This window comes from Siniperca chuatsi, linkage group LG10 (assembly GCF_020085105.1).
Source record: "Siniperca chuatsi isolate FFG_IHB_CAS linkage group LG10, ASM2008510v1, whole genome shotgun sequence".
NCBI lineage: Eukaryota > Metazoa > Chordata > Actinopteri > Centrarchiformes > Sinipercidae > Siniperca > Siniperca chuatsi.
In genome coordinates, this window is record NC_058051.1 from 7,335,596 (window position 1) to 7,362,586 (window position 26,991).

The window sequence follows — 26,991 nt, forward strand, 5'->3', positions numbered from 1 at the left end:
ATGAGTTGTTGCCTTCTCGAGGTAGGGCAGGCTCCTTTTTACACACACACACACACACACACACACACACACAAACACACACACACATAAAATGCTCAGTCAACATTGCGGTCTTGACCACTCTTTGTCAAAGTCAACACACACACATACACACTGAGGGAGTGGCATTGATGAAGTATCCTTTCCTCCTGGTGTTTGCTCCAGTCAGGCTGATCCGAAAGAATAGAATTGTGTGTGTGTGTGTGTGTGTGTGTGTGTGTGTGTGTGTGTGTGTGTGTGTGTGTGTGTGTGTGTGTGCATACGAAATTTGTGTGTAGCATCTATTGGAATTTTATCCTTGAAATCCTTTTTCTTTTCTTTTCTTTTAAATCCATACTCCTCTGTTTACCTTGAGGACAGTGGTACAGCGGTCCTCAAAGCACACACCTCTCTGCTCTTGACAAATTGAGCTAGTTTAGCAGTAGTTTCACTACTCACTGCAGGGCAAAACACACATGTACACACAAACGTACACTCACACCAACACAAGCTGCTAGGCTGCGCTATGCACAAGTGTGTTCTGCTTGGCTGCTCATGTGTGTCAGGTACATCAAGGGGAAAAAAAGCAAAATAGTGGGAACGTGACAAGTTGAAGAGAGAGCAGGATGCGAGAGGGACAGATGTATAGAGAGAGGCAGAGAAAAACAAAAGAGAAATGCAAATTTTTCCAAAGCTCTGAGGAACGGTGGCACCAAATCAGATACTGTGAGGGAAGTGAAACACTGTGTAGATGCAAATACAGACACACACATATCGCCGATAGAGCTAGAGAGATGAAGATTTGTCCTCACTTGTCATCTCAGAGCTGTCAAGATAAAACTATTATGGTTGGAGTGTGAAAACAATAGCTCAAGGCCAGCAGTTATATTAGGGTGCAAAAATGCATCCTCCGTCCTGATCGTTCCATCTCTCCATTGACCTAAGCTCTCTTTCACCTTGAAATCCGCAGCCTCACGTGTTACACAGGGCAAACGTAGATGTAGAAATACAGGAAAGTCACATGTCACTGTGAATTTTGCAGAGAATCTGTTTATCATGACCACTGCACCCTTCCACACAACAGGAACTGTGACTTTGTATCTGACATTAACTGAGCTTTCAACCATATCATATGGTCTTTAGAGGAGGATGGAGTTTGCTCAGTTGCCTGTAGATAGATCTGTTGACATGAATGCTCAGTAGCTGTTTTATGATGGCTTCCATGTTCCATGTTGGCTTATAAGTGAAGCATAAAAGTTATTTGTTGACCTTTAAACAATCCCAAGACTGACCTAGACTGACAGCCATTGAAGCCTCAGTGATTCTCTGCCAGAGATACTATTGGCCCTGTGTTTGTTTCTATCAGTTAGTTCCAGAAAGCAATGATGGGACGCACACAAAAAAAGAAAGAAAATAAACAAGAATAGTCAGTCACATCATATATCAGTGAAAAGTTGTTGGTAATTCACCATTTTGGGCCTTTTTGGCAAAACCTTGTATGTCGTCATCAGCCAGCTATGCCTATTGCTCCCTGTCAGTTACTATTTCAGCAGGAAGAACGGCTACCAACGTGAGGCTTAGGAGTGGCCAGAATGTTGCTAACTGATGATCATGTTGCAAAGTGCTTTGATTATTTATCTGTTTAGTGATGTATTTTAGCCATTTTACCAGGGAAAGATAACAGAGAACATGCACTCTACATTGTATGATTTCAAAATTATAGATATACACACACACAAGGACCTGCTTATAATTACAGTCTACCTTACCCACAAGCAACCACACCATTATAAGACATTCTACAGAAATGCGTGGATGCCATTAGTTTCACATTGGTCTTGGCCTGCATGATCTGCCCCAGGGAAGAATGTGGAGCCGCTGTTTTAGCACACAGTCAGACCTAGTTATGTCATAACCATTCTCAGGGGTGGCATGGCACAATGGGACCGAAGGAGAGGAGGAAAGAGGAACCTCACAAAACCTACCTTAACAAGTCATTTAATCTAATGTTGAACTGCCAACGGGCAGAGATGATTCCACTCAATTTCAATGCAAATCAACTAATATAAAAGAATGTGAATGAATAAGTTCATTTTTTGATACCAGTTTAGTGAACTGCATTATATCATCTTGTTTCATGACAGTGGCATTTGTTAATGAAATAAGAAGAATTGAATTAAGGGCTCTTTTATGGATCACCACTGGCAGTTTTTTTTACTTGTTTTAAAGGAAATAAGACTCAGGCTAAATGACTGAGAATGACACGCATTTTTTTTAGATAGATATAGAGATTAAGTTAACAAGAGGGACAGAAAAGAAGATGAGAGAGTTGAGAGAAGGATGAAAGAGATGGAGAGTATAGAAGCAAAGACGGCAAAGAGAATGAAGAACGAAGCAAGCACTATTTCCAGGGACTGGTAACAGCTTGTGGTTATGATAGGAGCAGGCAGGGGAGGCAAGCTGTGTGTGTGTACTGGAAGAAGGCCTGTGAGAGCAGCGCTGAGGGGAATCTCAAGTCCATCACACTTGCGAAAGATTAAAGAGGCCTTACACCCACAAACACACACATATGCGACCATGCCAGCCCAGCCCAGCCCAGCTGACAGCAGAAAAAGTGCTGTGCCCCTTCTTACTATCTGACAAGAAGGGTGCAGATGCAGCTCTGGTGAAGGGAGTTGTGTGCGTGCGTGTGCCTATCTGGGTGCTCCTGACTTGAATAGAAAGAGACGTCTTCTGTTAGTGTCTTCTGGTTATAAAGTGTAATTTTATAGCACCTATTCCACAGCAAGGATATAAGTCAAAGGGATACCGTGACATTTTGACACTCCCGGCACCCTGCAGTTTCAATGACAAATCATAACAGCGCTAATAGTGCTAATAATGCAGGCCAGGGGTCTGGGGAAGAAAAATAAGTAAAATCATAAAATCAGTATGAATCAAGAAGTCAAGAGAATTTTTAGTGTGAGTGATTGCTCTTGCTGCTTTAGCCACCCTTGTCACATTCTGGCAAGTAGAGGCTGTTTAAAGTGAACGGGCTACACTGCTGCTCAAAACAACTGCTACTGGAAGACTAATATATCAGCTGCTCCAAAAACAGTGCTAATTTTCCAAGTTGTTGCATGCATCTACATTTTTTAGCTTTGGACATTATTCCTATTGGTTATAATAACATTTTACCTACCAAGTTAATATATGAGAACTGGGAAGGTGGAGATATTGCTAAAAGGGAATTCTGATGGAGAAATATGTGCAGTCAGATGATGATCATCAGGTTTAGAAAAAACAGTTTAGCCACACAAATGAAGGTGGATGCTAAAATTACCAAACTGCCAAAAAGCCATCATAATTTTGAGACCAACTTCCTGGTTCAACCTGCTGTACTTACTGTAGTTGTGCGTGCACAATTGTATTGTAATAAATAAAGTGATTTAGACAATCTGGCTAAACAGCTGATTGTCCGAACACTCATTTCTTGCCTTGTTTAACATTTTCACAGGCCATATAAATAATAGTAAAAACTCAAATAATAAGACTGTAAAGGGAATTTTCTATTAACTCATGTAAAAAGTAAATAAGTAAAGTGTGCTTTTATACCAAATTTCAAAACAGTAAAGATTTACAGAGAAAGTAAAGAAAAACAAATATCAGAAAATTACAAAACTTGGCCACAAAGTGTACAAAAATGTGTCCCAATTTGGAGAGACAGCGAGATCCTCCCAATGGTACTGACAGCTAGTGGCACCGCAGTGGCAGCCTGTGGCAGTTGAGCGATGCCTCCCTCGACTCAACTGGGCGGGGCCAAGTAAGTGTGTGTGGTTTGTTGTCACGACAGGTCAGCAGCCGTAAATCTGTTTTAGGAATTTTTGTTTAGCAAAAATGTTCTACTTTCATTTTGAAATAAAAAGGAACAAAAAATCACTACTAAAAATTACTTTTTTAGTCATTTATTGTATTTATTATATGAAAAACAAATAATCTGTTTTATTCTTATAAATATTTCAAAAAATGTGTAGGCAACTTGTTTTTACTGTTTTATGTTTGTTTTTCACTTATTAACATCTAAGCAGCAGCAAAGTGACAACGGATGCTGACATAGTGGTATAAAATATTAAAATATTTAATTAAAAAAAACAATTGTGAAAATATCTAATATTTGCCACTGGGTGCCACAGAGTGCCACTAGCTGTCACTAGCTGCCACAGAGTCTTTTTTTCCAAAGCTTTGTAAAAAAGGAGTATTTTATATTGCTGGAGTTAAGTTATGTTAACTGATAATTGTTTATATTTTTGTCAAACAATAACTTCTGTTGAAATTTATATGTGATGGTTATCAACTCAATGATATTGATAGGCCAAAATAAAGTTACACATTGAAGCAAACTATCTGCTAAATCAATAAAGCTGCAGAGGAATAGAACCAGAGAAACTCAGAAAACAGGGTTGCCATGAAAGTATTAGTTTATTAAGTTTATTATAACAATTAATGGAGCTAGGGAACACTGGGAATTCAAGGTAACATGAACAATGCTCCAGAACACAGGGAGTTAAAGGTATCATTTAATGGTATCAAACATCAGGCATAGACAAACAAGGGAACAGAGACTATATACAATTGGGGGGATTATGACAATGAGACACCGGTATGGAGGACAGAGTGGGCCTCACACATGGAGAACACACTGGGAACCTCTGCTGAAGAAACACCAGAACAACAAATCATCAAGAAAGAGAGACTAGGGAACTGAGAGAAACTAAGGAACAGGCTGGGAAGAGACAGACAGAGGGAGACACAGCTCCAGCTGTGACAGAATTGTGTTTTGATAATAAATAAACTTTTTTTAAGTAGGGGGAGAAGAAATTTTGAATATTTATAGCTAGTGACACTCTGTGGCACTCTTTGGCAGCTAGTGGCACTCTGTGGCACTCTGTGGCAGCTAGTGGCACCCTCTGGCACCCTATAGCACTCTGTGGCAGATAGTGGCACCCTATAGCACTCTGTGGCAGATAGTGGCACCCTCTGGCACTCTGTGGCACTCTGTGGCAGCTAGTGGCACCCTCTGGCACTCTGTGGCACTCTGTGGCAGCTAGTGGCACCCTCTGGCACTCTGTGGCACTCTGTGGCAGATAGTGGCACCCTCTGGCACTCTGTGGCACTCTGTGGCAGCTAGTGGCACACTGTGGCAAATATGAAGATATTTTCACAATTGTATTTTTAATTAAATAATATCTTATACCGCTTAACTATGTCAGTGTCCGTTGTCACTCTGCTGCTACTTATGTTACGAAGAAGTGAAAAACAAACATGAAACAGTAAAAAAACATATAAGTTTGTGAATAAAAATGTGTAACATGTAATTGTTCTCATATTTCCATCATTCATAGAGTGTAGAGTGTATTTTTGTTCCTTTTTATTTCAAAACAAAAGTAGAACACGCTTGCTAAACAAACATTCCTAAAACAGATTTACGGCTGCTGACCTGTCATGACAACAAACCACGCACACTTACTTGGCCCCGCCCAGTTGACAGTGAATTGAGGGAGGTGTCTTTCAACTGCCGGACGAGTGCCACTCGCCTGCCACAGGCTGCCACAGAGTGCCACTAACTGTCACTGCAGTGCCACTAGCTGTCAGTGCCACTGGGAGGATCTCGGTGCTGCTGCCAATTTGGCTTCTTTGAAACTTTGTGGGGAGCTGTTCCAAGGTCAGGACGCAACAACAGCAAGTCATCTGTATGTGTTGCTAATGCTAATGCAGTTGCAATGCTAATGTTTCAATACTTGCTAGTGTTGCAGGAAGTTAAACCTCAAAGCATTCTTATCCGATTACAACTGATAGCAACATGTGATCAGTTTGATCTAAGCACAGTGCAATCTCTAACAAAGTAGCTCTGCTCATTACATGTTTAGCATGATTCCAGCATTGGCATTGGATTGCTGCTATTTTAAAAGCACTGGCCCTATGGATATTTAAAAAAAAAAAAAAAATTCCAAAAACTGATCTAAACAGTGACAGTGTGTACTATACAATGACTTGACCACACCTTGGCAGTGTTGTTCTCTTTTAACCAGAGCCAACTATTGTTAGCTGTTAGGAAAACATAGTGGCATGCTGTCACCGGCCAGCTGTCTGCCTGTCACTCTTTGTGTGTGTATGTGTGCATATGTGTGTCACCTGGGGCCGGCCTCCTGTTGTGAGAGCAACGGTGCGACAAAAGAACGATGATTAATTTCACTCCAAGTAACCTGTCTCACTGATGTGGCTCTACCAAGCTGTGTGTGTGTGTGTGTGAGCTGTAGACTGTGTAGTCAGCAGGTGTGCTGTGATACTTTGGATGCCCTCCAGTCAGGGTCAGACACACATACACTCATATACGCATTCACTGAGATGACTACCTATACCTATACCCCACCAGCTCACATTGATACCATACTCTCTCTCTCTCTCTCTCTCTCTCTGTTACATTGTCTCTTTTTGAGCCTGTGACTAGTTGCATGTATAATATTTACTCACCCCCTTTTCACTAATTGTTGGTATTAAATTGAAATTCCTTTTGGAAACAGAATCCTGCTGTCAGAGGTATTAGCACTGTGTGTGTATGTGTGTGTGTGCACGAACACCCCTCTCAACAGATGAGACCAAAATCAATTTCATTACGGATCATGAATACAATGAGGAGCTGTTAACACACACTCTTACACACACCACCATAGATTTCATTAAGGAAATGCTTTTTCCCCTCCCTCGGTTCCCTCCATCATCAAAGAGCTACTTGAACATTTAGGACCCTGGTTCATTACTCGTCCTCATCGGACATTTGTAACATTGGTTTCAGTGAGAAATGCTCACAAGGTTAACAAGCTGCTCCTATCTTCCCCTCTTTTTCCTCTCTACATCCTTCCCTGCTTCTCTTCATCTTCCCTCCCGTTGTCCAGCCGTGTAATTAACTAGATGTTTAACAGCTGAGGTTGGACAGGGCACTGCTGTGTCTGGACACACATATGCACGCAGACACACACACACACACACACACAGTAGGAGAACGAGGTCTGTGTCTGTGAGGGAAGAAAAAGGACCACAGTGAGTCTTGAAGTGAAGAAAGGAGAACGGAAAGACAAGAAAGGGAAACAGGGTGAAGAAGAGATATGGGGGATAAAATGAAGTGAAGAAGTTAAAGAGAAAATAACTAGAAAGAGGAAAAAAGTAAATGATGGAAAAGTAATGGAGGAAAGAAGGGAAAGAAGTCAGGTGATAAAAGGGAGACAAATTAAAGAAAAGTGGAATAAAATACAAGTGCAAAATTGGATATTGAACAAAAAAATCAATGCATCATGTGGCATTCCATAAATACATGCCAAAAGGAAAAACAGAAGAAAAGAAGTGAAGGGAGAGAGAATGAATGGGGAAAAGGATGTCAAAAATGCCACTGGAAAAAAAAAGGACCATTTAAAAAAACAAAAAGAAATATGGTTCAGAGATAAGAAAATAATGAAGAATTGATAGCCTGTGGTTGTGTTTTCCCAGTCTACCTGACCTAAAGGTGTGACCAGTGATTGAACCCAGCACAGTATTAATCACTGCAGCCAAACCTCATTACTCCCCTTTCTTCACTTTTATTACCTTGTGTTCCTCTACACACTTCTTTGCGCACACACAGCATCCCTCTGTCTATTCCACTAAACCTCCCACCTTCATCCCACCTCATCTATCTCCACCATCATTATCAACTTTGGCCTTCATCCCAAATCAAGTTCAGTCCATGAGTGCATCTCCCAGTGTGCTACAAAACAATCCTGCATGTTACCTTACTAGCTTATACTTATTATTTAACTAAATGCTGCCAAAATGTATTGATGTCAAGATCCTACAAGACTTGAGTTACCCCAAAAAAGGATAGAAGTAGTGGTGCTGTTTCAAGCTTTTGTTTTTTCTTTAAAACCATCATCAGGAGCAGGTAGAGGTTTCAGGAAACAACAGCTAATTAATACCAGGTGTGCCAGCTGGTTGCTCTGCATCAGTTAGACTGATGAAGTCACAGGTCTAAACATTTACACATTTCAGCACTCAGTGCTCTCAACATCATGTAAACTTCAGTTCCTTAGATGTTTTTACCACTACTCAAGGAAGCTTTATATCTGCTACTGGCAAATGCTTCTTTATGATATAGGATGTAGTACTTACTTTACTCGACTTTGTTCCAATTGTCAAGTCAAATTAATTAGGTTTCATAAAATCAGTTGATGTTGGGTTGTCTTGAGTGTTCACTTAATCTGGAAATCGTGCAGCATTGAGTTTTGCTGACGTAATAAGCATTACAACCTGGACATTTGAAGTGATATACAACAGAACTTTTGAATACTTTTTTTTAAGTAACTCTACTCGAATGTTTTAAATATCAGTGGTTCTCCTGGTTTCTAAATACCACACGCCACCTGTGATATGAACATACACTTTCCTACTCTTTGTCTCCCCTGCTGACTCTTTTTATATTCTGTTATGCTCTTGAAAACTGTCTCCCTGGCAGCTACTTCTGCTACTAGCCAAAACAGTCGAATGTGCACATTGAAGGTGTCCTCACAATAAAAGTGACAAATGTTGTTTTTTCAAAAGCCTTTTTGTTTTATTTTTTGTTTTTGTTTACTTGTTGGCACATTTGTGTGTATGTGTAATTAGGTATGCATTTTTGTCTACACCTGTGGAGTTCAGTGTGTGTGTAAGAGTTACGGTGTCCTTGGTAATATCAGCGTTGCTTTGGTAATGAGCCTAATCCCAGGAGGATCGAGGAGACAGAGAGGGTTGGGGTGGGGGGGGGTTGCACACAGGATGGTAAAGAAGGGGAAAAAGAGGGTATGTAACTCAAAAGTCAGGCTGCAAACTCATCGGGAAAAGTCACCTTTAACTTTCATCCTGATCCCAACTTTCTCTACAGTGTTGTCTCCGTAGAGTTGCGTAACTCAAGGTAGCCCCCGAGAGACCGTCCTTCAACTGAAAGGTCGAAGACATGATGCATGTCTTATTGCACTGTCCTTAAGCAAGACACGCAACCTGTTCCTGCTTCCTCAATGTACGTCACCCTGGAAAAGAGCATTAGCTAAATGCCTACAATATAAATGGAGAATTCAGTAATCATACACCGTGCAGCATCCCTGCTCTGCATGATACTTCATCTTCTGTTGAAGAGACTGAATGGATATGTAATTTTAGACTGCATATATTCCAAATAAACAGTTGTGTTTCGAAACTAATTGATTGGTGGATAATTTTGAATGCAAATAGCAGCCATTAATGTTCAGTGCAGAGAGTGGCACTGCTGAGCAAGATAAAAATATGTATGATTGTCTACCTCCAAAGAGGTAAACTAATCAGTCTATTTTTGACTCATAAGCTGTTAGTAACATCAGTGTTTGTGGGGTTTTTTGGTCTAATAATCACCCTGTGAGCAGTTATAAAAGCATATTTGGCACCTTTTAAAACAGGTAGACACTGCTTTTGGAGCAGAGTCTCTTTCATCTTATTGCCTGGGCTCTCTGCTAATAAGTTCCAGAAAGGGGAACTGGACAAATAGAAACATAAAAAGGTTCCAGATATCTCAGTGGTGCCCCTTTTTTCACTTTTTATGGCTTTGAATTTAATGAGCACAAACTACACTGAGAGAAGAAGTGGGATTTATGAAGCTACATCCTGCAGGTATTTCAGCTAGGTAAACAGATGACATTTATTTGAAACTCTTCTAATATAATGCTATACTTTGTTGCATTGGTTTGTTTAGGTTCAATAAAGTTTTCCACTACATGTGATCGCACAGTCTGCAATATTTCAGTATAGATTCTAAGAGAAGCAAATGAAAAAAGTGGCTTATTGGAAGGTTAATCAAAGTTTCTCACCTTTAAGTGTTGCCACTTCCTCAGTGAGAAGTCTGTGTTTGGACACACTCACTTCTGGAGAAGGAGAGCAGAAACCTGCAGGCTAGTAGACTAGATGAGAATCTACAGTCACCTGGTCCAGTCTGCAGTCCCCTCTGTGCCAGCTGACCTGAATCCCACTCCAACTGCCCTCTGCCCCGAGCTGTAGGGCAGAGCACCCCTATTCCCCCCTCTCTCCGCCACAGTCCTTCACTCATCACAAGTGATACAGCATCCCAGAGCATGCAGCAGTTTTAGAATGGCCAAATAAAGTGTTCTTCTCTTTATCTTTTGTGTGTGTGTGTGTGTGCATGTGTGTGAGTGAGTGAATGTGTGAGTGTGAGCTCACCTGTACTGTTGTTGGCAGAGAGAGAGAGATATCATCAGAGCCAGAAATACAAGGGGACAAAAGGTCACACTCACTTCACATCAATAAATGTTTCAGTGTGTGTGTTTGTGTTCATGTGGGAGCAACATAAGGGACTGCTAAAACAAATGACCTACCGACAGTAACAACTGGGATACTCCTTCACACACACACACAAACAAACACATACACACACACTCATACTTTTGAAAGTCAGTTCTGTAATTTGCAACTTAATTAATTAATGCAAAATCATATGTAAGTAGCATTTGCCTTGTATCAGCTGTAAACATACCTCACATTTTACTTTTTAGTGTAAGATTCCAAGGTTTTAACTCCTCAAAGCTGATTAGTCAAAGCACTTGACTTTCAACCAAAGCTGCTTCCTCCTTTGAAGCAACAAAAGCACATACGGTGATGACAGCCTGTCTGTTAATGAACCTTGTGTTGAGGAAAAGATTAAGGGAACTTTGGTAGTGATTTAGCAGATAATAACTGCAGAGACTGTTGAGACTAAGGAAAAGAAAAGAGAGTCTAGACGACAGAAAAACAGAAAAGTTTTAGCAGACTAAACTGCTATCAGGTGATGGATGAGCAGATGAAGGCTGGGAAATTAAAAAGAGACAGATCCAGACAAAGTACAGAGGGAAGGGGAAAAAGATTTACTTGCTGGTACAGGGGGAGTGACCCTCATAACTGTTTTGACAGTAGACACTGTAAGCACCAATAAAAGAGCCATCATTTAGTGTATAGTTACACCCTCTACAGTGTGGCACCATAACCAACTGGTATGAGTTTCAGCATTGAGCATCAAATGAAAGTTCTGAAAATGTTATCTGTCACTTCAGTAGCTGTTTTCCAGCTGAGGGCGACATTTAAAGTAAACTTTGAAGTGTTCCACTAGATGAAATGAGAATTGGTTGTTTTTACATGAGGTAGAAGCAAAACATTTTCCTGAACATAACTGCTGTACATTAGTGGAGGCTTTTGCAGGAAAGATGGAATGAGTCTTTAATAAATCAAAAGTGTTGAACAAGGATTTGTTCTTGTTCTTCAGGATAAGCTGTGTTTATTACAGTGACCAACTGATGTCTGAGGACAATAACAAATAAATGTACATTGGAAATAAAATACACCAAATATTGGTTTATTATACACAGGACAGCAGCGTAATGTGGAGCCCCAAAACTGACAAAATATAATAGCCTAAAAGGTTATTATCAGACACGTTAAAAATATAGTCAGTAAATAATGTTGTTAGTAGAATAATTAAGATGGAGTGTTAAAAGAAATGTAAAGCTTGGTTTTTTAAGGGTTTGTGTAGAACATCAGTGGGGCAATCAAGAGCTAGCTAGCTTAACTGAAAACACTGGTACCTAAACACACCGAGCACCTTACTTTGAACATAAAACTACACCAGCCAGTGCATATAATGTTAATCATCCATATACTTTACTGCATACTGCTGTAGCATGACTGTATAAAGCCTTGTAACAGTAGCTAAAGCATTTTAGTCGACAAGCTGATGCTAAAAAAGTTAGCCAGCTAGCTAACACTACTTGGAAGTTGACAGACAGCTTCTATCTTCATAACATTAGCTTCATCTTCAAGTGCATGCCTCTTGTCTTCAAGGACCACAATGGAAATTTCATACTGTTTTCACAGGGACTATTTATTGGGTAGGAAGTAGTTCCAATGAAAACTGGATTATCCCGAATAATCAGTGATATAACGAAGACGATCAATTTTTTGTCAAAAGTTTAGAATATGATATCAAGCCGGGCTACCACTTCTTTTGTTATTTATAGTACTGTTGTTAAACAATAATTTAAGAAACATTCGATTGTAATCATGACTTTGCGGTTTTGGTCTGTCCTCTTCCAGATCCTGGTGAACGCCATCTCCCTGCCTGCCTTGTTGTATGAAAATGTGGTGGTGAGCCACGGGAGCCCCATCCTTAGAGATCTGCTCTTCAGCCCAGATCATCAGTACTTATACGCCCTCACCGATAAACAGGTATGAGAAACACACACATGAACACTCAAAATACAATGATCTACAGCCAGGCAAGGTTAGCAGTGCAGCCCATAATGCAGCCTACTTTGCCCTCGACAACCCTGAGGAAATGATGGCTAAATAGCTATACTGATATCAGTGACTAAGTAATTTATGTCAAGTGATACATGACCTATGGGGATACCTATGGCATACTGTACATGTACACCTAGCTCAGTGTGTGTGTTCAGTGTATACATGTTTGCAATGATATACACACACTGCTTTGGCACTCTGTTCATATCCTGCCACACTGTTTCATAAATATGCATTACATGCTGAGTGTTCCTCACTACTGACAACTAGACAAAATGAAGGTTACTAAGGGAGAGCAAAAGAAAAAAGAAAATGAAGACAGTGGAATAGTACCATAAAGACTTCATGAGGAAAGATGTATTAAAACATTCACTGGGGAAGTAAGCAATCAAGCTAATTGCATACAGTACCACATACAGCACATGAAATTCCTATATGGAAGCATATAGAGGACTATATTAAAATTATATCAACTTGGAAATTAAAATTTAATTACACATTATAATTTTCCACATATGTAGGCAATGTGTTATTTGTGTAAAAAATTTAAATGAAAAGGCAATAATCCAATTTTCATTTTCATTTCCACATACTCGTATGGGCGTTCAATGACCATATTAAAATGAAAATGGAAAAGCTGTTTGACATTTAATTTTCAAAGTCGTACCCGCTTTACAGTGGACAATATTCAACTGTTAATTCAAATTTGAAAATGAAAAAAAAGCAATATAAACATTGTAACAAGATATTCCATTTATACAAGCAATATTTAAAGGTCCAGTGTGTAACATTTAGGAGGAGCTATTGGAAGAAATGGAAAAGTATGTTCTCATTAGTGTATAATCATCTGAAAATAAGAATAGTGTTTTCATTACCTTGTAATGGTTGCCATGTTGTACCGCCATGTTTCTACAGTAGCCTAGAATGGACAAACCAAACACTGGCTCTAGATAGGGCCATTGTTTTTTGCGAGTTTTGCGGCCACTGTAGTTTCTCCTACATGCTTGGAAGGGGAGGGTGATGCAAGTGGTAGTCAAATGGATGCAAACTGCAGTTTCACTGCTAAATGCCACGCAATCCTACACACTGGACCTTTAAGTCCAAATGAAAATGAAATTTTCTAACAAGGTCGCCGTGGTAATTGGTACTTGCCAATCGCAAGGTATCAACGCCTTAAATAATACCCTGCTTTATTGTCTATTTTACTCTAAATGGGACTATAATTTACAAAATGAACATCATGCTGTATTGAAAAAGACTAGTCACCCCCTTCTGGTCATAAGAAAGACTGCAGGTTTAAGGCTCTTTTCAGACCCGGACGTTGCTGCTTGGTTGCATCATCCACTTTTAGTTAACTTCCTCTGTCAGAGTATAAATTTCCACAAAAAAGAGGAATGGTTTGCTGACAGTTTTGAGACAGTAGTCGATGGTATAAATATCTTTTGAATAAACTGTGTGAACTTAGTGTACTGTTAACAACTGAGCTAATGAACTTGCTAACTTTCAGTTTGCATGGAACTTTTTGTCTGTCTTCAGTAACTCTTTATTGAATAAAATGATGTACAATCCAAAGAGAAAAATATCAAGGGGGAGTAAACAGCACAGTACAGAATAAATAGAAAGGAGCTTGGGGATCTGTTGTGACTTAGTGCTAGCATGTCCCCAGCTGGCCATCATGTTAGCAGTTAGCTTGCCTGCTACATTAGTTCACCGAATAGCCCCGTGAGTCCCTACGTCACCAAGCTTCTAGAATCAAATCATTCGCAAAGACACACAGATGAATTTCGCTGTGCCACTTTCTGGTTTGACCAGGTCTACCGTATACTGTACATTTCGTAGGGTAAATAATGCAGTTGAAAGATGGATTCAGAAAAGGAAGTGTTATGCCATTTGTTAAATTCTCCAGCCAGGTGTTAATATCAGGAAATGATTACAGTTTTTACAGGACTATACCAGAAAGAACAACCTGTTTTAGGACATTCTTCATAAAATAATAGCTGGTTTTTAGCCCAACCTTCCAAAAAAACATTAACGAAGGAATAGAATAGTTTGGTCATGAAAGCAAATAAATGTACAGAACATCACTGTAGTCAATGATGCTCAGTATTATTAGTATGTTTTAAATTTGTATTTGCTTTGTCTAATTGACTTATCATTTCCCATACTGATCTCATCTGCAGAGTAATATACAATATAATCCTGCAGTCCTGGCATGTAGTTGTTGTTATTTTGAAATCACTTTGTTCATGAGAGTTTGATACGGCAGTTTGCAGTTCAGCTACAGCCTCTCCTCCACTTCCCCTCTTCTCCTTCGTTTACCTGCAGGACTCTCTTATCTCATAACAGTTAATGACTGTGATGTGATAACCTTCAATGAGACTTCCCTGGTATGTAGACAGTAACTGCCATGTGAGTGCTGTGTAATGTACCAGCAATTAGACATAATTGACTTCCATGTGTCTGAATAAGCACGGAGAGGAAGTGGTGTGTAATTGATACAAATGGATGGTGTTGGTGTTGATGTGACAAGGGAAATAAGGCCCTTCGATCAGGATAGCAGTCCAAGAAGCTGAAATGTACTGTACAGAGAGATATAAATATATATTCAAGTCCACCCACACAAACACATAAACACTGATTTTGGAAATGCATGCACTGAAACACAGAAACATGTACACATGCAGAATAGAAGCAGTAGTATGTGTGAGTTCCTAGAGTCACAATACAGCAGACAGCACCAACATGACAGAAATACTAGATCAGAAATATTACAAAAACCAATGGCAAGAAGGTCAAAAGCCTCTGCCAAAGTACTCAACAAAACTCTGTGTGGATAAGAGAAATGAGCGCTTTGGGAAACATTGAGAATAATGTTTACAAAAAATAGTGAGCAGTCAACAGACTGTAAGTTATATTTTACAAATGTATGTAAGTGCATGCATACCGTACATGTGTGGCACTGTTTTTGCTCCATCTCAGAGAGGAATTATCTTGACAGAGAGTTGACAAATTCAGAATTTTCCTAGGAAAACTGTTGATTCAACATTTTTGGAAATACTCTTATTCACTTTCTTGCAGTGTTTGATGAAAAAATTGATACCACCACTACACTACTCTAATGTCTGTCTGTTAAATATGAAGCTACAGCCAGCAGCAGATTAGCCTAGCTTAGTATAAAGAGTGGAAGTAGGGTGTAACAGCTATCTTTAAAAAATCTGCCTACCAGCACCTCTAAATTTTACAAATTAAGACATTAGATTTAGTTTTACAGTACACAAAAAGAAATGTAAAAACCACAAGTTGTAAGGTTGTGTGCTAGAACAATTTCTTAGCTGGGTGTAGTGACTTCCTAGACCTAGAGTTTCCGCTGGTTGCCTGGCAACCTCACAGAGACAATATGACTCCAGAACATGTTTTACAGCTTTTGAGGTTCATTCTGGCAGCTTTCTTGTATTTACTTTGGACAGAGCCAGGCTTGTTGTTTCCCCCTACTTCCAGTCTTTATTCTAAGCTAAACTAAATGCTTGTTTTTCTTGCCAGCAGTTATGAGAGTGGTATCGATCTTCTCATGTAACTGATCAAGAAAATGAATAAGCATATTTCCAAAAATATATATTAATTTACCATTAACTATTCCTTTAAAAATCTAAAAAAAATGGAAATGGATGCAAGTTGGTAGATTTATATTAGAGCTACTCCTGTACTAGTGAACTTTTGCCTTAGATCCGTTCTGTGATGGCAAGATTATGTTTTAAATGTTGTCTTTTCAGTCTGTGTAATTTTGTTTCTGTGAAAATCAGAATCACTCTAATTGACAGAATGACCATCCCTTGGTAAAGGAGCAATGGCCTTTCACTCCCAGAGCTTCAACATTGACCAAATTCACAGTCCAGTCAGAGAATGAAGGAGAAAAGGAGAGAGAGAGGTGGTGAGAGCTGAGGAGGTGGGAAAATATAATTGGTTTGCAGGATATGGTCTGCTCCTTTCTCTGACTCTTCCTGCCTAATCTTAATATTTTTAGGGGTCCTCACTTGTGTCTCTCTGAGTTTGTGGAGTAACTACTCTCCCAGTCACAGCTTCAGACAACATAGAATATAATAAGGATCTTCCCTCTGCTGCAGAATGTGAACTTGTGTTCCAGACGGTACAGGACCAGAGTGTGTGCAGAGCCTCCCTGGCCTGCTGATGAGGAGCGCCTTTGTATAGCCAGAAGCTGTGTGGACTATAGATAATGTATTGTGGTTTAAGGTCTCTGGCCTAGCCCAGGGGTGTATAAACTTTGTCAAGCCAAAAAAAGTATCCAAAACAAAAACTAGCTGTTTTCTCTGGACTTGTTCAGTTAAATTCACAGATCCAGTCTAATGAGAACATACAAGTAATGTCAGTTCCCAGTCAGAAATAAGAGTTTAACCACGTTTGACCAGTTATCTTGAGACAACAGAAGTTTAGAAATGTAGCCACTTTTGCCTCCAAAATGGCTGCCAGAGGGTGTCCCATGTCCAAGAGGGTCCAACTGTGAACCCAACTATCTTTTGCTCAGGATAAGAAGGTAATGGTTCTGTAACTTTGTTTGGAAAAATATGCTATGAAGTGAAATAAAAGAAATCAAAAATTTAATGTTCAAGCGGGTTAAGTTATAACTTCATCGTAAATTTTTTATTGAAGACATTTGTAACATGGTATTAGCAAGTTGCCAATAAAAGTACAACTTAATGCAAACATGATTGCTAACATCAGTCGGGTGCTAATAAAGTTTAGCTTGTTGTATATTAATCTCTCCCCCCACCTCATGATCTGAGCTCCTGCAGTCGTCTGTGTACAGGGTGAACAGGACTGGTGAGATGACAGAACCTTGTGGTGCCCCGGTAGATATGGTTCTGTTGGAGCTGTAGTAAGCCGTTGAATTAGTTTTTACCCTTTTATTGTTTTTATAGCAGTACGTAAGCTGCAAATTTAATCTAATTGTACTTGTGCAATGATAATATAGATATTCTATTCTATTTCTAATTTGACTGTCTGGTGTCTGTCTGTGAGGAAAGAGAGGATGAGGAATATGAAGTGAGGGTTGACATTCATCTGAAGGAGTTTATGTCCCATTCAGTGAGGTTGCACATTGTTAAATGCACTTGAGAAATCCACAAAGACCATCCTGGCAAGTGATTTGGGCTTCTCCAGATGTGTGTGGGTGTGTTACAGTAGAGTCAGCACTGCATCATCCACACCTCTCTAATGCTTGTAGGCAAACTGGAGTGGGTCTGTGATCCGGCAAACCTCCCTCTGTAGCTGGGGTAGAATGAGCCTTTCAAAGCTCTTCATCGGCAGTGACGTTAAGGCTGCAGGGCAATAATCATTATTGCAGGTGGGATTACTTTTCTTGGGGACTGGACAGATGATGGAAGATTTCCATATGGCTGGTATGGCGTGTTCGGACAGTGAGTGGTTAAAGAGATTACAGAAGACCTCAGCCAGCTGCTAATGACAAACCTTCAATAGACATCCGCTGATATTGTCAGGGCCTGGAGGAGGTTTGTTAGGATTCAATCTCCTGAGCACCCTTTCAACATCCCCTGGGTGAAACTCAGTGTTGGTGTTACGTGCATTTGACAAGAGGTTAGTGGTCAGCTCCTTCCTCTCCTGTGTGAAGTTGTGCTTGTCAAACCTGCAGTAACAGCTGTTCAGGCTCTCTGCAAACTCCACACATTCCTCTGGAGCTGAAAGCTGATAATGTGTTTGTCAAGTTACATGTCATTACCCTCTTATGCTGAGCAGAAAGTTAGGGTTAGAGTTAGACAGCAAAAGTAAACATTTTTAAGAAGTTAAGAATATGTTTAGGCACACATGAAAAAAATCCCCCCCCCAAATAAAGCACTGACAACACAAGATAAGTGTATGTTTTCCATTTTATTCTGGAGGATATACATGCAAAATGTGGACTGTTATCAAACTACCTTCTCACCATGTAATTTGAAGCCTGTTATATACATACTCTCTTTGATGATCACTTTCAGAAGTGAGGTATACCATCCCCCTGTTTGTCCTCTTCTTCTCTCCTCCTCCTCTTCATCCCTCCATTCCTCTCTCCTTGTTGAATAATAGAAATGCCAAGTGATGAGAGCTCAAACATCAAAAAGCCCATTTCCCAGCTTGACAGAGCAATTTACCTTTTCCCATATTCACTCACACACATAATTAAAAGTGGTGGATTGGACTGCAGCATATAGACTGCATATCTGTATAGCAGCACTGACTCACATATAAGCATGCACACACACATTGTGTGAAAACATAAAACTGTCCGATTAAAGGAGGAGAGTTTTCGATTAGCTAGCGATGGATTTATACATGGCTCTCTTTGTGTCTCTGTTACACACACACACACACACACACAGTCTCTCTATGTTCTTTCACTCTATGTATCTTTGCTTGCCTCTAACTTTTAGTCTGTCTCTTTCTCTTCATTCGTATCACATGATTTTTGTGCTCATAACAATGAACAATGGCTCTAAATCAATTTTATTATTGACGTTGTTTCCTCGTTACATGGTCAGATTGTCCCCATCTAATGAAAACAGCAGGGCAAGAAAGATTTTTCATCCTGTCATCGCCCTGTTGACGTCACTAAGACAGAAATATTTTTGTATCCTGTATGTCCCTATGGGTGACATCACCTTTTTTTAAAAGTCAATGACTAAGTGTATTACAGCTGATAATTTATTGATTTACTCTACCTTTGTACCAAATTACTCACTTATCATATAATTACCAGTCTTGCTTCCACTATGCAGCAATAAGGGGAAGTTTTCTATAAATCCCATTATAATGAGTTATTCTTTTATTTCAATACAGACTAATAGAGCCTGGGGACTTGTATTTTATGTTATTGTTTGTTTTTGGGATTGGTAATTTACTTCTTGTATTGATGTACAGTATGCCTGTGAGGCCAAGCCCAGTCTCTGATCTTTTCTCTGCCGTAGCATCACCACCACATTTCCACTACTGAACTCACAGGGCAAGGTCAAGTCTCTCCGCTTGTAAAACAGCTTCGTAAGGTGACCTGTTGGCAATGAATGCCTTCGCCCCTGCCTCCGTGAGGCCGCTCAGACAGTGGCATAATGGTCTGATAATGTACCTTTGTGTATTGATTTAGCTACAGTACAGAAATGTACTTAGCTGTACTGTACTGCACAGTGGAGAAACCCTACCCTTGGCACTAAATCAGAGAGAGTTCATATTCAATTCACTCAGCATTTACTGCACTTGGAGGTCAGGGAGAAAAGACTGCCATGTGCTCCTTTTAAAGCAGTTTCTTTGGTGTGTGTCCAACTTTGAAGTCACTAAAAATGTTAGTGAAGACAGGGAGAATAATGAGGAGAGGATACAGAAATCTACTGAAAGTGCCACTGGCACTGTAAGCTAATTGGTGAGTGAGTTTTGGAACGGCATGTCTTTGCAGTTGTTTTGCGTGGGCAAGTTGAAATTAGTGACGGGGTGGTTAAGACTATTGCTTAAAGACGCTGTCATTTCAAGCAGAGGACATGTGTCTCTGATCACATAAGTGTCTCTGAGCAAGACATTGTCTTTCAGGGCTGCTGCTGTCTCAAGTTCAAGTTTAATACTTTTACTGACCTCTGAACCCCTTGTGGATTTAACCAGTATAGACTTTATTTATATAAATAGACTTTATATTTTTTTGCATAATCACATTAACGTTAATATGGCTAATAGCTTAAAATAACTCATAATGGCATTTTAAATGTCATATTTCATTGTGTTGTGTTATTATTATATTAATCCCATATTTGCAGTGTGCTGTCAAAAACTCAACGGTGTGATATGCTTTTTAAAATTTAGCATATGTTTGGATGTTATGATATCTGCTAAAACGCTTGTCCTTTCCTTACTTAAACACTAATACACACACGCACACACACCAGCTGTCAGCAGTCTGTCAAGGTGGAGAGATGAGTGATTGGCTGATCAGAATGTGATTTGTGAGACAGTCAAAGAGACAGACAGTGAGGGCGAGAGAGATATCTTAATGTGGATGAGAGGAACAGCGTGACTTGGGTTTGAACAAGGAAATGGGCTAAGTTGATTTGTGAAAGAACTAAATTGAGTGACTGTAAGCAAGTGTGTTTGTGTGTGTGTGTGTGTATGAGCATGAGTATGTGCTTTATGCTAAGCTGAGCTAACCGTCTACTGCTGTAGCTTCATATTTAACAGACAAAATTGCAAGAAAGCACATAAGCAGATATCCCCAAAACGATTATTTTAATGTTACTTCAGGTGAACATAGAATAAAGGTACTACTACTTTGGATAGTGTAACCCAAAGGCTTCTTCTTTAGTGTAAAGGGAACACTCATTTCTTAGGTAGTATGTTTGCATCATGTCATGGCCAGTGCGGTCTTAAACTGTAAGTTGCCCACTGTAACAGAACAGTAATGTTACACACAGCAATTTACTTCCCCCCTACTATCTGTCTTGTGCAGGACTGACACAAAAGGGAAAGATGACAAAGAGAAACATGTTGAGGATTACTGTATAGGTTTTGCTGATCATATACACTGTCAAAGGTGTGTTGGGTTTCCACACAGCCTCTGGATATGAAACTGCTAAAGTTTCCCATTGTGCACTTATTGTTGAGATATGGCTAATACCTGCTAGCGTTATATGAAAACAAGAATGCACCTTTGAAGTAAAGCCTGACCAATATTGGAATTTTGATACCGATTTTAGAGGAGAAACATTCACCAATTATTATTTTGATCTGGAATGAAAATAGACCTTTTCTATGTGGATTGTGCACCGATTTTGACTATGTAAAGGTACTCAGAAGACTGCTTTCTTAAATAAATTGCTTTATTAAAGAATATTTAAGTTAAATATTCTTTAACATGTTAAATAAAATACATTGTCAACCAAGAGATGAACACTGGGAAAATAAAGAATAAATAAAAAATAAAATAAATAGTTGAATAAACATCAGTACTGTATGTTCAGTATCAGTCAATTGCTGACCATTTGAATAAAGAATAAATAAAATAAAATAAATAGCTAAATAAACATCAGCACTGTATCAGCAGCATGTATCTGGGGGGGGGGGGGCAGGCTCCTGTGACTCCAATATGGGGACGTTATTTATTTACTTTCCAGCATTGCATCTCACCAACTAGGTAGCAATGTAGTGTGAAGTTAACACTCAAACCACCACTGCACCGTCATCTGCTGAGCTACAGAATGATGGAGATGCTCTGACGCCAACCTTTCAGTCTGCTACTGACTGACAAACTATAGCTGGCTAGCTAACTCGCTAACAGTTATGATAAGCAAGACGTGACAGTTGTCAGGGACAGGGTTATATTAGAGTTATATTGAAAAGGAAAAATTATGGGTTCATTGTTTAACTTTCCAGCAACGTATTTCACAAACTAGTTAGCAGCTTACTGTGAACACACCGCTTTGACTCCACTACGTCTGCTCCGGTCTGCTCAGCTGTGCACACAGCACTCTACTACATGTGCTGCGCAGTGCTGAGAGTATTGTAGCCACAGCGACGGCACACATTTCCCAGCATAAAATTTGTAGTGACACATATATATTTACTCAGGCCTTTCTTCCTGCCTAATATACTGAAAACAAAACAGTTTCATATCAGCGAATATCGGATAACATATACGCCGATACTAATATATCTGCGATAGGCCAATACCGACCGATGAATCGGTCGGGTTCTACTTTAAAGCATAATGATGGAGAGATCCTCTCTTTATCAGGCTCTATATTTTTCTTCTGTTTCTCTTCTCTCTGTCTGTTTCCTCCAAGGTTGTGTCTGTCGGTGATCAATGACCTTATTTGTTGTGTTTTTCAGTGTGTCCAGCCAAATTCATGACAGATGAGAGCATAACAGAGAGAGAGAAGGGAAAAGAAAGGGAATTGGACAGACAAATACATTTTTTCTTTTAATTTAAATAGTGGAAACAAAAATTTTATTTTAGATCCTGCTATTATTTATTATACACCTGTGTTTATGTACAGTATATTCATACTATTGCTCTTCTATCCAGAGTGTGTGTACCTGCATGCTGTGTACCTGGCAAGCAACCTTGATTTCATTGAATTATAATTCACATCCACAAGTTAAAGTTCAAATAGTTTATTAACTCACATGTGCAGACCATCTTTATTTGCAGATATTATACATCAAAATGTGCATACCACAAATTGCATATCTGCAGGCACTGTATTGCTGGTTACATGTGTGTTTGTATGGCAGTCTTAAAATACGGCTGGCTGGCAGAATAAGCCATTTATCAGCCTATTGTGTAGTGATAGCACCTTATATTCTCTCCCATATTATACAGATGGGACAATAACAGTTGGGCTTATAGCTGCGGCTAGCTGGTACCACACGGTGGAATGAAAAATCAGTCCCAATTACATTTGTGTTTCTTTCTCATCCATCCTTCCCTGCATTCCTCATCCCCACCCCCCTCCTTCGGCTCTCTACCCCCCTCCTCTCATCTGCCACTAGGCAAATTAAGAGCCTCTCTATCATGACCCAAATGAGAGAGGCTCATTTGTAGCGGTTATTTATTTGAAATAAACTCCCCCCATCATCTCTTCTGCTCTCCCTATGTTTTTCCACTCTGGAAACACGACAAAAAAAAGCATCTGAATCCCACTAGAAGGTTTTTTTGTCCACAAATACTGTCCATTATCAGTTTGAAGACTAAATGGTTAAAATGAAAATGTTTCTATTGTGATTCTTTCTGTCGTCCTCTACCTCATCTCCTAATTATCTTGTCCTTTACCCCCACCTCTCTCCACTGTCCACAGATGAATGTGTTTCCCTCTGCAGCAGCAAATAGGCTAGGGATGAAAATACCATATTTAATATAAATAGGTGGTTCTCACTTACTTACTGTCACACACATGCTCCCCAACCACCTCAGTAAGACAAAGAGTATTTGGCTGAGCATCTCCCGTTTCCCATCCCATTATCTGTTTTCTATAACTCAATAATTGAACTGTTCCATTGGAATACATCATCCTCCCCACTACCACAAAGCCCCATTGAATAAACTACTCTCCCTGGCTGTTGTGCTTGAGTGAGACATGTTTTTTTTCCTCCTCCCTCTATCAGATAGGCTGTATGCGTGGTATTTGTCCAGGCGCAAGTAATGATTGCAATTTTCTGTTATTTGGTGTCCTGTAAGAGACCTGTGCCTGGTAATGGTAGCATTATAATGGTTTTCAGACACAGGTTACTATTATCATACTATGAATCTGCTATAAGCTAATGTATCCAACTGTACATCAGAGTGACACAGAAGGAGGAGACTGCACATCAGTCTGAGGATGAAATGGAGGAATTACTGGCATCTAGAGAGATGTGCTGTTATGAAAGCTGTCTAGGGATGCAACTTTATAAATAACATTATATTAGGAACATTTATACTGTATATAAATTCCTAATATGATGTTATTTATAAAGTTTGTAGTATGGCTATATAATATTGCTATATAATATAGCCCTACCACAAAAGGCAAAAGAAAAAAAAGGAATTTTCATTACACAAAGCCAGCCAGAAAGTCCTTAACCAGTGTAATTTTTTTGTAAAACACGCTCATTCTCTCCTTGCTTTCCACCATTGGCTTTGGAGTTCCTGTGGCAAAAGACTAATTCTCTTTTGTTGTATTTGAATGACTTTGCTAATATGGTGGAGCTCCCACACCAGTGAAAGGTTTTTGCTGCGATATGCTGTTGTCTATTCATTAACAAGTCTAAGAGTCTACAGCACATGGCACAGCATGGCACAGTGGTGCTTTGAGCTAATGTCAGCATGCTAGCATGCTCACAGCGGCAGTGCTAACATGATGATGTTTAGCTAGTATAATCAAGTAAGAGGCTTGTGTCTGGGCAGACAGACAAACTGTGTGTTATTTCTTCTGAGCTTCATTGTTGTGAATTGTGCTGTGCATTATTGTGAAAAGTAACGGGCCGCCTTGTCCGGTTTCTGTTGTGTGTTTTCGTGCTTAGCACATTCCATTGTGTTCGATCCCCAGCCCAGCACACCTTGCATGGTAGCTCGCTGCCATCGGTTTGTGATTGTGTGTGTGACTACAATGAATTTCTACAATGAATGTCTGTACCAAATTTCATGATAGTCCATCCACTAGTTGCTGAGACATTTCAATAAAATAAACAAATATGTCAACTATAGTTATGTATTGGGGCTAAGTCAGGGGATCACCAAAGTCATTAGGATTCATTCTCTGGGGACAATGTCTGTTTAACAGATATTTCAGTTTGGAATCAAATAATAGAGTAAAAGAACTGATTTTCACTTGAATATTTTGTTTCTTGCTTTAGACTTGAACTGCAACACCTATGCTGATACATTCACACACCAAGTAATTATGTGTTGATATAGTTTCTTGGTTTTAAAATATTGTGTGCTGTCTATGTAAGATTTTGTAAGATTTGATGTTTTTTCTTTGACACAAATAATAGTAAATCTCACCACACCACAAATTGAGTACAAGATGCTGTCTTCAATGTTAAGTTTTGATGCAGACTCAGACTATTTTGCCCACACAAGCCATGACTGAAGCAGATCCTAGCGGTGTGCTTTGCAGGAGGGCACCAGATGCTGCTTCATGCAGTAGGAGTCATCTGATGGAAGGAGGGGCTTGGGCTGGGAAGGTGCTGTAAGAGGAGCAACAGAGAGAATGAGGAAGATGATGAGTTTTCAAATGCAAAAAGGTGTGATGGTCAGTTCAATGCACTGATTGGATGAATGAGAAATGGATAGGATGGAGAATGGACATATTTGAAGTAGGCTATACAGTGAAAACCAACATATTCATTTGTGTCTGATCAATCATGCAGCAGTTATTCAGGCAAAATACATGAAAAGAGCCTGATTTACTGTTTGAAGGTGCATGAAGGTAGAGTTTCCTCTTTGAAGGGTTCTACACTGCTGAGCCAGAAGCCGCCATTAGAATTCACCCTCACCACCTTCCAGCTCACCTGGTGTGCCCCCTGCCTCTGCAATGTTATTGATGTCATACTTCACCTGACTGAGGCAGCTGGAGGTGTGTGTGTGTGCATGTGCTCATGCGTGTGAACATGTCTTGGGTGGTCAGTGATGTATTTAAGTATTTAACAACTGCCCCAGAAAACTCTCAAACTCTTCATTTGGTTTCACTGGTGTGTGTATGTGTGTATGTGTGTGTTTGCCTGAGGCAGTTTCCTGTGTGCCAATCTGTCTGTCACCGGCAAACTGCATCTAGCAAGTTGAGATAAAACACATGGATACTGATACACTGGTGATTTTGAAGATTTAAGAGAGAGCAGAGTAGACCTAAGTGTGCACAGGTATGATTAAAGCATTTCAAAATGCCTTCTTAAAGGATAACATTCTCGACTTTAGAGTATTCTACAACCTGGGTTGAATTCAAGGTAACTTTTCCTGATAATCGTGCAGATAGATGGTGTATGGTGAGTCTATGTTTGTTTAATGATAACTGCAAAGAATACTATCTGTGGAAATCGACTTCTTAAATGATAATTCCTCTCTGTCTCACTCTCTTCCCTGATGTTAGGGTACTTCTTTGGTTGTAGTTTAAGAGGCAGGTGAATTTAGACAGCATTGTTTGATGTCCTTGTTAACACCCAAGTTCTCCGATTTCCCAAAAGAGATCATTAAAGTTTCATCTTATCTTAGTCATGCAGACACACAGAGGCAGTCGGTAGAGATTTAGCGGACAAAGGGAGTAATCCTTGATCTTTATCTCAATGGTAAGTATAATAGCATATTCTTTGCAAGGAATTCGCAGGCATTCAAGCAAACTTGGTCCTCGTATGTTCTGATGAGGGCCCAGGAATCATTCAGCCATGTGTAAGATTCAGTGTAAAAAAAACAAAAGCTAAATTTGCTAAATTTTGATTTGAGTGCTGCAACTCCCATTCTAATGGATGATTCTAAAGGTTTGTAGTTCTTGGAAGCTGGAAGGTTATATAAAGAACATGCTCTTATTGTTTACAGTTAAAGCTGAAGTTTGATGGGATATCATACGTAGGAATGTGTGGTAGTGAAGTCAAGGCAAAACAGCCTGACAAAATGGGTTCATTGCTGCATAAAAGGCCTTAAAGGGGTACACCTGCAATTTTTTAATTGCACATCCATACATTTGGGGGACTTGCAAGAGACATGTTGAGAAAAGAGTGGTCAAAATTAATGCAGCAGAGGCCAAGATAACCTGACTTTTAGTCCTGAGTATGGGTAAGTCTTCGAAAATGCTGGATCCCACACCTCTCATAATACAACTCAATCTTTTCTTTTGTTACACCCTCCCTGCTTGATAAATGCTTTCAAATTCCATGCCCCCGTTTGTAACACAGGCTTTTAATTAAAAAAGAGTCTATAGCCATGCTAGTAACTCTATGAGGCCGTACTTGAGCGAAATGCTTATTTACTGCTTTCTTGGCAATGTTGTATTGTATGCATGACCATGCCAATAAAGCCACTTGAATTGAAATTGAACAGAGATGACACAACTCGCTACGTGGCTCTGGAGCAACCATAGCGACGGAGTAGGCTACAGCAAC

The 26,991-nt window shown here is 39.7% G+C and overlaps 1 protein-coding gene across 11 annotated transcripts in view; it reads left to right on the top strand.

The window, feature by feature from the left end:
• The window catches only part of LOC122882838 (plexin-A1-like), a 325,344-nt gene that overhangs the window by 119,616 nt on the left and 178,737 nt on the right, over positions 1–26,991 (top strand). For all 11 annotated transcript variants that reach the window (XR_006379472.1, XR_006379471.1, XM_044210659.1 and 8 more), the window contains one exon: positions 12,169–12,300. Coding sequence is in view for 9 of the 11 variants with exons in the window: in XM_044210659.1 (XP_044066594.1) it covers positions 12,169–12,300 (132 nt within the window). In the remaining 2 variants the exon portion in view is untranslated. The remainder of the gene's footprint in view (positions 1–12,168; positions 12,301–26,991) is intronic.